The sequence below is a fragment of the Parasteatoda tepidariorum genome, chromosome 5 (assembly GCF_043381705.1).
Source record: "Parasteatoda tepidariorum isolate YZ-2023 chromosome 5, CAS_Ptep_4.0, whole genome shotgun sequence".
Classification (NCBI taxonomy): Eukaryota; Metazoa; Arthropoda; class Arachnida; order Araneae; family Theridiidae; genus Parasteatoda; species Parasteatoda tepidariorum.
The window spans coordinates 52,445,901-52,460,790 of record NC_092208.1 but is presented as its reverse complement, the minus strand read 5'-3'; the positions used below and the strand labels follow the sequence as shown (position 1 = coordinate 52,460,790).

General features: G+C 27.4%; 3 protein-coding genes across 5 annotated transcripts in view; 2 read left to right on the top strand and 1 right to left on the bottom strand.

The window, feature by feature from the left end:
• The window catches only part of LOC107449134 (syntaxin-1A), a 109,370-nt gene extending 96,592 nt beyond the window's left edge, over positions 1-12,778 (top strand). The window contains exon 10 of the mRNA XM_043055272.2: positions 1,927-12,778. Within this exon, the coding sequence (XP_042911206.1) occupies positions 1,927-2,007 (81 nt within the window). The 3' untranslated portion in view covers positions 2,008-12,778. The remainder of the gene's footprint in view (positions 1-1,926) is intronic.
• Positions 8,431-9,739, bottom strand: LOC139425647 (NAD-dependent protein deacylase Sirt4-like). Its single transcript, XM_071181050.1, has 3 exons — positions 9,721-9,739; positions 8,842-8,957; positions 8,431-8,586 (listed from the first exon to the last, which is right to left on the bottom strand). Exons 1-3 carry the CDS (start codon positions 9,737-9,739, stop codon positions 8,431-8,433), a joined length of 291 nt encoding a protein of 96 aa, XP_071037151.1.
• Positions 9,629-14,890, top strand: part of LOC107457020 (syntaxin-1A) — a 166,982-nt gene continuing 161,720 nt past the window's right edge. For 2 of the 3 annotated variants that reach the window (XM_071181451.1, XM_043055245.2), the window contains exon 1: positions 9,629-9,770. In XM_071181451.1, coding sequence (XP_071037552.1) covers positions 9,738-9,770 — 33 coding nt within the window. In that variant the 5' untranslated portion in view covers positions 9,629-9,737. The remainder of the gene's footprint in view (positions 9,771-14,890) is intronic. The other variant, XM_043055254.2, reaches the window with a different exon arrangement.

Genomic DNA, 14,890 nt, shown 5'->3' with positions numbered 1-14,890 from the left:
CCATGCAAGAGCAAGATAAAGGAAAACAATTATTTATTTAAAATACTTAGAAATTTTGATTTAAAATTTTAGTCGTGTAAGCGCAAATTTTTTTTTTTTGACATTTGTAACAGAGTGCTTTTCATTTTCTATAAGTTTGTGTGAATGCAGAAAGTTCTTCATCGTTCAAAGGCTTTCTGAAAATTTTGACACTGGTTGTTGTTCCTATTTGCTGTCTTAATCAGTATCATCCGTTTCTGCAACCATTTCTTAAATCAACAACTTCAAAAGTTTCACCATATTGATGCATAAACATTATAGATAATGCTCCGAAATTAAACAAACCCTCATTTTCTTCTTTTTTATCAGCAGCAACAGTTACTATTTTTCGTATCAAAACAAAATAATTTCAATATTTTTTTTATTATGTCGATTGAATTTCTAAATAATAGATGTGCGATCTGTTAGTTTCAAAAACTATCTAAACAGGCTTTATTAAGATTATAAGAGCAGAATTTGAGACTCAATTATTTAAACAAGACGATACATATAAAGAAATGAAAGATGCAGGAACGATGGATCGAGGTTTGACTGTATAAGTGTGGTTAAAAAAAAAAAAACTTTTACAATTAAAGTTTTTTCCCCCCATCAGTCTTTGAATAGAATCACTATTAAAGAAATGCAATAAGTTTGATTAAAATTTATTTCTATTAAGAAATATAAGGAACCTTATTGCTTTGAGTGCTTAATTTTAATATGGCAAATAAATCATTAATGTTAAAAGCAATAATGGTGTGAAGTTGAACATTTTAACTTAAAAAATTATTTTAAGCATCACTCCTTTTACTAGTATTGGAAGATTTTTAATGCAAAACGTAAATTTTTAACTCTAGAAGAAATTTTTAGTCAAGTTGAAGTCTAAGTTGTTTCATAAGGAAGAGGAAAATTTTGTATGAAAGAAAGTTCAAGAGTTAAAATTTTTTTAAAAGAATTCTATATTTGTGGAAAAAGAAAATATAAAAGTCTTTTTAATTCATTTAATTGAACTATTTTAAATGGAATGTAGTTACATTAGTAAATGTAAACAATTTTATTATAACTTAGCATTTTTACGCCATCAATTATTACTAATTTAAATAGACCATTCACATTCATGTATATATATAATTTTATTCAACTTTAAGATTATTAGTATAAGAAAGGTTTTTACGAAAAAAACAGCTTATTTTAATTATGTATTACATATCAATTCCAGTTTGAAAAGTAAATTTTGTTGAAGTTTTAAAGAATTCAGTTTATTTTTATACTTATAGTTTTTATGCATTTCTATTTGTTTCATTACTGATATTTTTTTCTCATCTGTAATTTTTGAACCTCAGTCTTTAGTATTACTTTGCAGCTTTTCTACACAACCAACTGGATTTCTCTTTGTTATTTAATAACCAGACAACTCAACTTAAAAATTTATTCAGCAATGGAACAGTAAATGGTTAAAATTTCATACTGTACCTTTAACTCATATATGTTGCATAAAAAAATTATACATTTTGCGATTATTTACTGGACATGTTTAGAAAACTGGTTTTTCAGGATCTTTTAGTTCTCCTTTTGAACTTAAACTAGAACATATTTAGCTTTTTACGAACTATAAATTCCTAATTTTGCGAATAGTAAATTTAATTATTCATGCATAATACTATTAGTTTTAGGTACCTATATGGAATTAAGAAGTAAAAACACCTAAAAGTTGCACCAATTTGGATTTTGTTAACGTTATATGCATTATTTTACCTCAGATTACTTATGCCGGTTCAAGAGTACGCATCTCTGCTTTATGTTTAAACTATGGGAGGAAAAATAAAAGATCCAAAGCAGCCAGTGTTTCTTACAGTTAATGCTTATTTTTTTCTGTCCACTAATTCTTCTTTTTCTTTTCTCTTTTTGCAGAAGAAGATCATGATTATGATCTGTGTAACTATCCTGGTAGTGATTCTCGTATTCACAGTGGCTGGATATCTAGGATTTTAATTCAACAGCTTGCTACATCTTACACTGTTATACTCATTCTACAATCACACTCTAGGGGAAGCAAATTTTCAAATCTTCTTTTCTTCTTTTTGCTTCTCCAATTGTGGGTTGCATGGGGAAAAATAACTTAGTTCACTAAAGGTGCCATTAATAAAAAAAACAGGTAGTGCTATTCCATATTCACAAATGAATGTAAATGAATTACTAAGATAGGGAAAATGTTTTAGACTACGAATCAAGAAAGTTAATGAGTTTGTAAAAGTTGAATGATAATTTACACTTTCTTATTTTAATTTGATGGATAAGAATTTTAGTTTAATTCAAAAATTTTTTTTTAATTTTAAACTCTTTTTGCATATGAGGTCAAAATTATGTAGTGTTGATAATACTGTGGGTCAAATGCTAAAATAAATAAAGTAATAAAACTTATATTTGCAATTTTGTCGCAATAAGTTCTAATTTTTTACACAAATCCAAAAATAGTTATTATCTTACAAAATATAAATAAAATATCTATCTATAAAACCTCTAAGTGTTCTTTTAGAAAAGTATTTTCACAATCGCTAGTTGTGAGCCAGAGGGACCGTGTACATTAAGACTCCCTTCTTTTGAGACCAACAACATGTGGGCGGCAATGTTGTTAGCATTGTGCAACGATTGCCATTACTTCCCATACAAGTTTGTACTCTTCAATTTGCTGGGTGGGTTTCAAGCTGCCACCAGTGATTAACCAGTACTTTACAAGAACAGCCCAGTGCCTGCGGCTTTGCGAGTCATGAATGGTGGTGCCCCATGTAGAATTTTATTTAAAATATGAGAACTAACAATGGTAGAATAGCATTTCTTCTAAGCAGAATGCCCTACAAAATGATCAGTTACATCAAGATCATAACAATAAATTATTACTAAAGGCGTTTGTAAACAGGGGAAGGGTCAGGAAGATGCATATAAACCTCATCTAGAAATCCAAATTTATTTATAATTAAATAAAAATTTTTTTTATTTAATTATGAAGGTGAAATTGACTGCTTATTAGTAGGGTTCCATCATCACCACCCATAATATAAGTTTTTAGAATCCTAGTTTATAATAAGTTCAAAAGATTATACATATTTGTGTTCTCAAATTAATATCTAAGAAATGAAAAAAATGCCATGATAAATAATGTCCCTTGCAGAAAAATAACTTGAGCCCTTATTGGACCCATATTTATGAATCTTAACTCAATAATGGAAAAAAGGTCAATATTTTTTGGATATTGACCCTAAATAGAATTGTTAGATTCACCTAATATTTTATAATCCATTATTCAGCCAATATCGGCCCAATATAGAATTGTCCATTTTACCTGATATTTTACAGTCACTTTTCAACCAACATCGGCTCTATGTAGAATTGTTATTGCTCAATATTAAGAGCCATTCTTTGACCAGTATTAGAAAATCTAGACATCCCAATATTGGTCCGTTGGTGTATGTTCTTACAGGACCCATATTGAGCCAATTTTGAGGCCAACTGGGGTCTAGGTAAAATTGTTGTTTTTGATGTTTACTAATAACATTTCTTTTTTAAAAAATTAAGATCCTTAATGTGCATTTTTACACACTTTTTGAAAAGTATTCAAGGGTGGTGAATATGGAATATTTTGCCTTAGCTAAATATCTAATTTTAATCAGAAACTTAAAATTCTTAAAAGTTTTTTGTTTCAACAAAATAGGCCTAATTTAGTTACCAGTTCCTAATTTAGTTACCAGTTCCTCATCATTTTAAAATCAAAAGTAAAATGAAATGTAAATTAGACTATTCTTTGCCAAAAAACTTAAAATTTGGATAAATTAATTGCTATTAATTTTTTCAGATATCTTTCTTATTTTTGTGGAACACAAAATGTGAAATAACAATCAAAATTTATAAAATCAGAAACATTAAACAGTAATTAGTACAAACAGTAATTATTAGGGTGGCAATACAAAACAAAAGGTGGAATTTCTTTAATCACATCCTTTGAAAAGGTGTCATTTGCCCTAAAACTAATATTCTAAAAGTTTTAGCTCACAAGAATAATATTTAGACCCTACTTCCAAAATAAAAACACGATTTTTCTCAAAAAATGTTATATTTTTTGCTATAAATTTCGATAATTGTACAAGTACACATATGGATTTAATTAGTAGTTAATAATGCTTTAAACTTAATCTTTTATAATTAAAATGTCTTCGTCAAATGAACAGATCGAAGGATAAAAGATATTTTTTCTAAAACTATACAAAAATATAAATTTAAGAATAGAAAAAATTTGCACACATTTAATTACTCTTGTAAAATGATTAAACTAAGAAACCATGAAAATTTTTTTAAAAATTTATAGTCTTTACTAAAATTTCTCAACTGTTTTTCAATCATCTGGATCAGATTTAAGAAGAAAAAATTAATTTAAATTATTAATTCTATTGAAATTATCACAAACGACGTGATATAAATGAGCCATCAAAATTTTTATTATTTTTTTAAACGTATATGTGATTTTAAATGCAATTCTGTCTTAATTATTCTAGTTTCTTAAGTGTATTTCTTATTCAGTTCATATTCATCACGTGACAATAGTTTTGAAGCCATTTTCATTTCTTTTTCAAGATTTTCGAAACCAAATAAATTTCAGGTTTGGATAATTTTAAGTCTTGACACAGACATTAGTCTTGACAAGTTAGATCATTAAACTAAAACTTCGTATCTATATTTTTAAAGACATCTATCTTGAGAAATTCATTTCTGAAAATAGAAATTTCTGAGGGTTTTTGCCATCCACCTAGCATGATGTATGGCACCTGAAAGCTATTTTATTTTGACCTCAGAAGGATATTTTGCTTGGTGTAGCGAATTCTATTAACATCAAGCATAATTACATGATTTCTTTGTAGTCTTCTCCAGCAAGATATATTTTGGGTTTTACAATTGCCCAGAAACAGCTGCTTAGCAACATTTTTGATGTTATATATATATTTTTTGGCCATCTTACCATTGATCTAATTTTTTTACTGGTTTTCGCTAATTTAAGGAGACCTTACCTTTCGCTAATTAAGGAAATCTTAGAAAATTTCAAGTTGAAGGCTTTTGGTTGATTCTATTTTTAAATCAAACTTAGATTTTGATGATGACACACAAGGTATTAGAAAGTTTTTCAAACGATTGCTCTTGCTAAATTCTTTACCGACTGTCATCTCTGAAGCAGAAATGTCCAAGTTGTGTTTGCATTTCTTCTGTTTTATCTTCGATCTCCATTTTTCTACTCCAGATGTACTACCACCTCAAGCAAACATCAAGGGTGAACTGAAAATTGTCTTAATTACATTTCATGAATGGATCTGTGGTAGGTGTTTACTATTTATTCTTTGAAAATATCTCTTTTCCTAGTGAAGATTTTAAAGTTTGATGATGCGATTTTTCATTTACTTTGTAGGCATTTGTTCACTCTCCTTTTTTTCCAAAAAGAATTAACATTTCTTTGATTTTCAGCCGTATTGCATCCCTTTGTTTCCATTTCAACTAGGTGGTTGATGTGGAATAAACTATGCAAAACTGGCCTCTTAGATGGCTAATTGCACACAGTATTTCATGGGATTTATACACTCTCAGGTAATCTTATCTTTCTAGATTTAAATTACTCTTACAGCTGAAGCAATTCAAAATTTTGTAAAAAGCTTGTATTTTTTTTAATATGCACGCTTTTTTTAAAAAAAAAATTAAACTTTCACTAAGTCATTTTTCGTTTAAAGCAAAAAATTCATTTATCTTGAAAAAGTCAGCATGTTTTTTGTATAAAAACTGTGGCATCGTACAAGTATTGCTGTAAATATGCTTAATATAGTAGAATAAAATTATGAAATAGCTGATTTTAGATTTTATAAAGCAATATACTATTTGAACTTACCTTATGGTATTTGCTCACGGAAGTTTAAACTCTTAACTTCTTTCATTTGTCAAAACTAAACAAATGTAAGTTGAAATAATGACTAAAAGTAATATTTTATTCTTATCCATCATAGATTTATTAATTTTCAAACCAGAAAAATCTCTAAACAATCAAGGTTAAACTTTAAAATTCCATTTGTGTTTGGCTCATTATTTTAGGGTTAATTTCAAAATTTTGCCTTTTTTTTCTGTTTTTGTTTGTTGACAATTTTCATCAAAATATTACACCAATTACATAAGTTAAGAAGTCTCTTACATTAATGTAACCTTTTGTTGAACGTGATATCTACAGAAATTATTAATACTACACTTTGTATTCAAGTGAAAACAACCAATTAAGATTATTTTTTAATAATTTATTTACTTACATTAATCACAAACTCTTTTCATCACACCAATTCTCTTTGCTAGAGTTTCTATAAGATCCATAAGAATAATACATCATTTGAAAAATCTGATGCAGGCAACAAAATCATTATTATCAATCTTACCTTGAGCCATTTTCTGACAGTTAACAAAATGTACAAAGATTTTTTTATACTTTTTAGAAAATTGAATTTGCTGAGAGGTTTTTAAAAGAAAGAAAAAATTGTATTTTTTTATTTATTTGTTTGACAAAGATGTTTCGATTACCAAAGTCTAAACTGAAAGCATTATCTACATCAAAAGTCCAGAATTTTTTTTCTACAACTGTTTGGATTTTATAGTGAAACTGCAATTTTTTGCGAAAAATATTTTTTTCTTTTTCAACTTTGACTCTTAGAGGCAGGGTATAAATGTTATTGAGCTGACTCATTTTGAATATTAATTTTTTACAAAATGGCACCATTTTAAGGTTTCTGGTACAGATTTAATGAGAAATTTTTCCCCATGTTTATAAAAATTCCCCATGTTTATAAAATCACCCTGGTAATCATGTAACAGTTTTAGAATTTTTTGTATATTTATTAGGCAGACAAAAAGTAATTTTTTTTTCAATAGTAACTTTAAGAACAAATATTTTAGAATTTTTTCTCAAACTAGTTTGATAAAGGTGGGATATTGAATAATAATAGCACTAGGGAATACATTTTTGTTGCATTTATACAAATATCTGATCTTGCCTAATTCGGGAGTGGGGATTTCAAATCTGAAATTAGTTTTGCTCATAAAGTTACAGATTTTTTTAAAACAGGGCATTATTAGTCTCTTTTTTTTATCAAAACGTACAAGTTAAATAACAAGGGATCGCATAAATTTTGTGACCAACTTCTAGGGGAGAAGGCCACATACTCAGGATTAAAATTGCATAAGAACTCGTGTTCAGAAGTAGTGTCATATTTGACTGTTTCCCCATTATGACCTGTTCAGAAGCACGTAAAGAAATAGTGTATAATAGGGAAGTGCCGATTTCCTGTATTATATGAAAATAATTGGATAAAACAGAAACGAAATCACTATGGCATTTCACTATGGAATCGAATTTTTCTCTCTTGCGTTTCGCATAAAAGGATTATTACTGTCAAAAATCACACATTCAATTTCAGAGTGCGCAAAAATTTCAAACTTTGAAAATATTCCACATTTGAGATGAAATTGACACGACTAAAGTGACTTGTAAAGTGATTATTCAAAAGCGTGATTTGGAATTCCCAGATAGTAATAGAATTATATAAATGAAATTGAAATTATTAAAGACTACGGAAGTCCAAAACTGTTAAAAAAACGCATGAAACCATGTCACAATAAAATCATCCTAAACTAAGTCCATCAAAAAGTAATTCTTCACATTCTCAGTTCCTAATTTCCGGTGCATGATAATGTAGCATTAAAAAACTATGAATATCCACAGCAATAACTGACAAAAATGTGATTGTAAAACCATGTGGGATTGCAGGTGAATTGTGAACAATTTAGTGCCAAGTTCATAATTCGAAATTTGGTGGACGAAATATCGTATTAAAACATTGAGATTTTAAATTCCAAGTGAAATTCCATTTTAATATTTACTGATAAAACAATTGACAAAACCACAGAGATCCCTTGTGGAACGTCATTAATCGAGTGGATTAAGAAATGATTACTAACTGAAGTGAATTATTCGGAATTTGCGGTATGTTATAATAATGAGATTTTAAAAACCAATATGATATCTGTAACAATAGTTGCTAAAAATAGAGATTGGAAAACCACATGGATTTATACGTTGTTGATTAAAATTGCTGTATTTATCGTCTAATTGTTATATTTTATTAAATAAGGTTGCCGAAGTCCCGACAAGCAATAATTTAAACGAATTTCTCTTTATAAATCAATTAGAATCCTAAAAATATTTTAATATGACACTACTAGTAAAATGGCCCTATAAAAGGTTAGTGAACAATATAATAAAAGTTTTCAAGGATTTCAAGTTTCAATTTTTTTAATAATTACCAGGAGAGTAAATTCTAAAACTGCATTAGAAAGTTCTAATTTTTAACGAACGTAAAACTTTTCTTTAGGAACATTTTCTAAAAGGAAAATATCAGGTTTAAGAATTTCTCCGCATTTTTCATAGTAAGGGACATAAAAACTTATTACAAGATAAGAATTTGGCGTTATTTCTACTTCAACTTGAAAAGAAGGATTTAGTGTTTACAACAATGATTGAAATGAATGTCTTAAAATAAGTTGGAGCAATTTAAAATTAACAACGAAATAAGAAATTCCGTGTAATTTAATGAAATTTTTAAAATCACCTTTATAATCCAATCTATCAACGTTTTGAATGACCAAACAATGAATTAAATCATTTTTCTCCTATTCAGCTGAGCTTAAGTTAATTTGGTTGGCAGATGAAAATATTTTCCAACCAGCTATATTTCTAGCTAAGTATGGCTTTCTAACCAGTGTTGCCAGAACAAAATATTTGAATTGAACAGGTCGATTAGGACTACGATCATATAAATCAACGTCTTTTGATCTGTAATCTGGCAAACCACTTTCTGTTGACTCTCCAGAGTCTAAACAGACATTTGTAATTTTTTATAAAGTTTTGAAAAAAAGAAATACTTTCAGAATTGCAAGAGTCTTGCTAAAGAACTAATTTCAGATTTAAATTCCCTTTTGATAAACGTAAATATGTTCAGAATATTTGTTTTTTTTACGCTATTCATAGGAAAATTTCGTAATCCATTGATCGCAAAAATATAACTTATTTCGTCTGCTATTTATAAGAAAGCACAGTTACAGTTTAAAATTGTATCTTTTTTTATTAAGATTTTAAGTAGTATAAATACTAAAATGTTTGTAGATTTATGTGTTTAATATACTTTTTTATATTTTTAGTATTATTTTAAATATTTACAATATTAATTTATAAGCGCAATATGCATAAAAGTCATAATTTTTAAATTTCAATTAATCTTAGCATTTGTAATCGGGAAAGATTTCTTGACTTCCTCTTTGTATAATGTATCCAATGTGTAACGTAAACAAAATTGAAACTCCTATTCATAAAAATATTTTCATATTACAAATATTAGTACTGATGTAATGGGGATTTCCATGATGCCACGCCTATTTAAATAGTTTATTTTATGTTTCTTGTTGAACAGAATCAATTGTAGATGTCGCTTCGTCCCCGTCGGCCGGCTGTGCTGACAGAAAATCGATGAAAAATAGTGCTGTGTTGGTTTCAATAATGTGTATAGTGAAAATTTTTCAATTTTTATGGTGATTAGACTCTTTAAAACATCTATAAAATTTCTTGGTGATAATATAAACTCATAAAGTATATCAACATGACTAAGGATAGACTTGCAGCGTTGAAAGCGGTAAGTTTACCGTTTTTAAAAATATACTGTAATATTATAGCTAGCCGGCTATTTTAGAATTGAACAGATTGTAGCAAACTTTTATTAAAATCAGAAAAAATATAAAGTAAAATCGGAAAAACTCTCTTTTTTGAGTAATTTAATGTCTGTATTTAACAATAATTAAAAGATTTCACGGAAGTATTTCTCTGAGTTATTGCTTTGACATATATCTATTGGAGGCGTTTTCAATGCTGCAACTTTTTAAGATTCAATACATTTGATCGTCTGTGAAAGTAGAGAATCAAAAAATTGTATTGAAAGATACAATAAAATGTTCAATGATGTTATTTCTCGTTTGTTTTTGTTCTCAATTATATATTTGTGTAATTATTAATAAAATTTGTTTGATTTCGTTTAATCCTTTTTGGAAATCTTTTTGTTTATATTTTAATTAAAACATCCTTGTAATATTTTATATGATTTGATGTTTGGATTGGCCGGTTTTTGGATTATTTTAAATATGGTAATCGTATTACTAAACTGTTTTCAACATAGTTAGGATTATTGGGAAAAAAATCAACTGTTCATTGAATTCAAAAATTTTAATTGTTTCTTTTCAGTATCTTATTAAACCTATTAATAAGGATGTAAACAAACTCGTTGTAATATTATAAAAAATTGTATTTTATACTATATAAGTTTATAGTATGTTTTAATAATTTTTATAATTCAAAAAATTATGTGCAATTTGTGAAGTTAAAAATAAGTTATTACTATATGGGGTAATTTTCTTATTTTTTCTAAAACTGTAAAATTTTAATTTCTTAACACAAAAATGATGCATATTTTTTATGGATAATTTTGTTTACAATGTTCACTAATTTCGTCATTTTGATTTACTTATTTACTAATTTTGGAAAATTTCTGTGTTATTTGTGTCAGCTTAATTGTCAAGTCTTTACCACTTCCTGGCAGCATCTCTTCCACTAACTAAAAAAACAACTTGAAGGGTTTAACTCGTAGCTACCCTCAGGCAAACCTCTGTGTTATCTTGAAAAAAGATTTGCAAGTTTAAAATTTATTTGCTGCCATGGTGTTATAATTTTTTTTAAACTCTATATAGCCCCGATATTTGAAAAAGCAATAACAATAAAGGGAATTTTTAGGCATGATATGTGTCGTGTTTATCTCAGTAATGTGTATTTTAATCAGGGTTCGCAATAACGCGGGTTGTCAAGAAAAAACCCAGCTGGCTTAGGTTTATTCAGGATAAAACTAATTTTGCACAGGGACAATTAGGTTTTTCGTGAAATGACCCAATTTTGGCCAGAGATAAGTTCATGTTTTCTTAAATTATATTCAACATGTATACTTATACTAAACATAAAAGTAAGGTATAGTATACACTGAAAAAATATTAAATACTGTTCAATTATTACCAACGAGAAAAATAAAAGAATGAGAGCAATAATTTTAGTTATATTTCTGCCTTCTAAATATATAAGGAATTGCATAATGAAGTTACTGTATGATTCTTAGTGAAATGTAGAGCATAATGTTATGCAATTACTTTTAAATTATAAATAAATGCATAATTTGCTTTAAAGTTAATGAATGGAATTTCTAGTAGCATTGTATACATTCATGAAACTAAATGCACAAATATTTTGTAGCACATGCTATGCCCATTTCTATTTTTAATGTACGAGTTCTTTTATGTGTCTTAGAATGTACAAAAAATTATAAATTTTTATCTGTGTTATATTTTTTGTTTTTGAACTGAAGGAAAAAGGACGAAAATTTTGATTTTCTGCCTAATTTTGGCTTCGATATACTAAAATTTTTTTGTAAACATGGATTTTTCTACAAATGGTAGTAAATGGAAACAAGATCAGTCTATAAATAATAGAAATCTTAAATTAAAATGTGGATATTTTGGTCTAATGTTTCAATATACTCAATGCAGACAATTTTTTTAACATTAAAATTTATTTCTGTATTGTTTGTCAAAAAGTCTCATTCATTTTAAATAGTGTATATGTATATAATGTATCTGTCTCAAATCCTGAAGGGTTTACCAGGGGTGCAGAAAATACCTATTGCTTAATATTTCTGCAGAACAGAGTTTCTTTTCTTTTTAGTTACAATAACCTTTTCAAAATATTTTTAGAAAGTAAAAATCTGTATTCTGTTAAAAAAAATTTTAGCTTTGAAAAAAAAAAATTGTTAGTTTTTTGAAAAATTCTTGAATAAATTAGTCTATGTGTTAAAATAATAGAAATCAAAATATATCGAAACAGTAATGTTTTATAAATGTGATAAGTAAAACTACATATTTTTTACGATTAAAAATTTCCTTTGGGCTGCATAAATTTCCCCCCGAACCTTGTTCATGCTTTTAAACATGTTCTGCATCCCTTGAATTTAAAATCCTAATAAATTATATGCAATAACTAGAATGTGTATGCATGATTTGATTTATAGATAAGAAATGTATTATAATTTAGCAAAAATTTTTTATCATGTGCTATATTTTTTTTCACGTATTTAGTTAATGAAATTTTATTTTCAAAAATCAGATTAATGAATTATGTTTTACTTCATATAATTTAGTATACAAAGTAAAATTCCTAAGATATTAAGTTGATAATTTCAAATAACAATTTGGTTTGATAATTGCGAAAAGAAAAAAAACGTTAAGAAATGATAAAATGTGAAAAATCACACATAATGAGGATTTTTTTTAAATGAGTTCATTCTGATAAAACCTGCAGGTTTTTCTGGATTGAGCCCATTTTAGCAAACCCTGACTTTAATACTGTGTAATAGAATTGTACAATATGTATTACAGAGATTGGCCTTGAGAAATATGAATTGAGCTACGAGTACTGTAAGAATTTCAGCATAATAATAATAATGTTATTATAAATTTCTCTTTATTACAAGAAGTACAGCAATTTATTTATGTATATGTATAATATATGTATATTGTTTTTAAAGTAAAAAATTAAAAAAGTTTTTGTATATGTTGTCTTTTCTACATATTTTTTCAAAAGTCTTTTTTTAAAATTAATTATGAGAAGTTTTTAAATTTTTCAATATTTTTTTTTCATTTTTAACAACTATTTTTGTGAATATAATTTTTTTGTTGCACATAAGCTATTTGGATTTTACATAAATTCTGAACTATATATGTTTAAGACACGTTTAACTTAATCTCAGCAAAATTAGTTAATCCAAAAGTAGGATATGCACATTGGTACTTGTGCCTAAAAAATAGCTGAGTTTTGGTCCCTTCAGAACAGTCAACCCCTAAAATCTAAAAAAATTAAAAATTCTGCAAAAAGAGAACATTGAATGGTAGATATAATCTGTAGCAAAACTCTATATTTTTTTGAAACGTTTTTCAAGCTGAAACCTTTCTCTGCCTTTGCCATTGTATTTGCTGCAAACAGATATAAATATGAAAATGTTTCCTTTATTTGGCCTGTAGCTTATTGGTTGTGTGCATCCCTAGTTGCATATTATCAAAATTTTAGGTTGGAAGAGTTAATTTAAAAATCGTCTACAAATATATCAGTATCAAAATCAGAAAAAGAAAATAGAAACACTCTTTAAAAATTGCAAATGAAAGTGAAATGTTTAATTTATTAATATCGCAGTGCTCGAAAACTGAATCTTTTGTCGTTGTTCATTTGCAAAGGATTTTCGAGTTAGTGAAAAATTGTGATTTCCGCAAATGAACTCATAAAAAATCTGATTTTAAGTCGGCGTCAAGAAAATGGATACACAATCTTGCCTACATGCTCATTACAAGCAAGCAAATATATTTTACATGAAAATAAGGGTATTCTTTAGGGCCAAAATTCTGAATTTGCTGATAATTGTCAATGCAAATTGTTAATAATTGCATTAAAATATTACTGATTTATCAGATGTAAAATGTTACTTAATGTACGAAACCATTATTTTGTAATGAGACACTCAAACTAATTATGCATTTCTTTACAAAATATCTCTTTAGTGTTTAATTTAAGTAAATTTCCAAGTGATCGATTTTTTTGCGAAATAGATGGAGTGTATAATAATGTGTCAAACATTGGAAAAGACCTTTGCAATTGGAAAGACCATTTTTTAAAAAAATCACTTGATCTGTTTTGAGGTATCGTCATGAAAATTTATATCTCAATCTAGGATGAGTGAAGCTTTTAATGTGTGTGTTGACTATTTTGTAGTCAAGATTGATTTTTAATGGTGAGGCACTTCTAGTGGGTTAAGGTAAAGCGTTAAGACTAGGTGCACTTATTCTTTCTGTTCACCAATTTTTCTTAGTGGATGAGTAAAGTGTGCATCAGTAATAGTATAGGTATAGAAAGTACTCATACTACTTACTACTATAAATACTTAAATTAATAAAATACACATTCAGTTCTCATCCTAGCAATATTTAATACCAAGAGAGTGAACAAAAGAAATAAATTAGGGAATTATGTATTACAAAGTAGATTTAACTAAGAGTGAATTTGCGAAGTATTATCAGAAGTACTAAAATATTTGTTGAATAAAGCCTTGCTTTTTTAAGAATCATATTTATAATTGCAATAATGTAGCATGACCTTAACAAGACTGTAAAATAACTATACAAGCTTATTCATAACTATTGCAAATGAAAATTCTTACAAACATAGCGGAATATGTTTGTAAGAATTCCGTTCAACACTGTGTGTTTCAGCATGAAATTTTTAAACATACAAATGAATTTTAATGAGATATGTGTTTTGATTCATTAAGTGAGAGAAATGCCATATGGCTACACTGTGATTTCCAGTACTCAATGATGCATTGAGCATTGTATAATGATGAATCGTTGTAGATGAAGCCGTAGTTAGGCATGCCACTCTTTATTTAATGACCTATGTAATTGTCACGCAATTTCCATTAGTACACTATGATAATTTTGAGACTGCCTACTCACATTATATTAAGTATTCACTTATTAGAATTTTCCATCCCATTCTTGAAAAATATCATGTTTTTTAGTTATTGGGAAAGAAAAAAAAACTTTATTAATTATGCTGGGGTCTGTCCAGACATTTTGTGAAAGGTCCGTTTTTGTAAAATTGTGAAAAAAATTACTC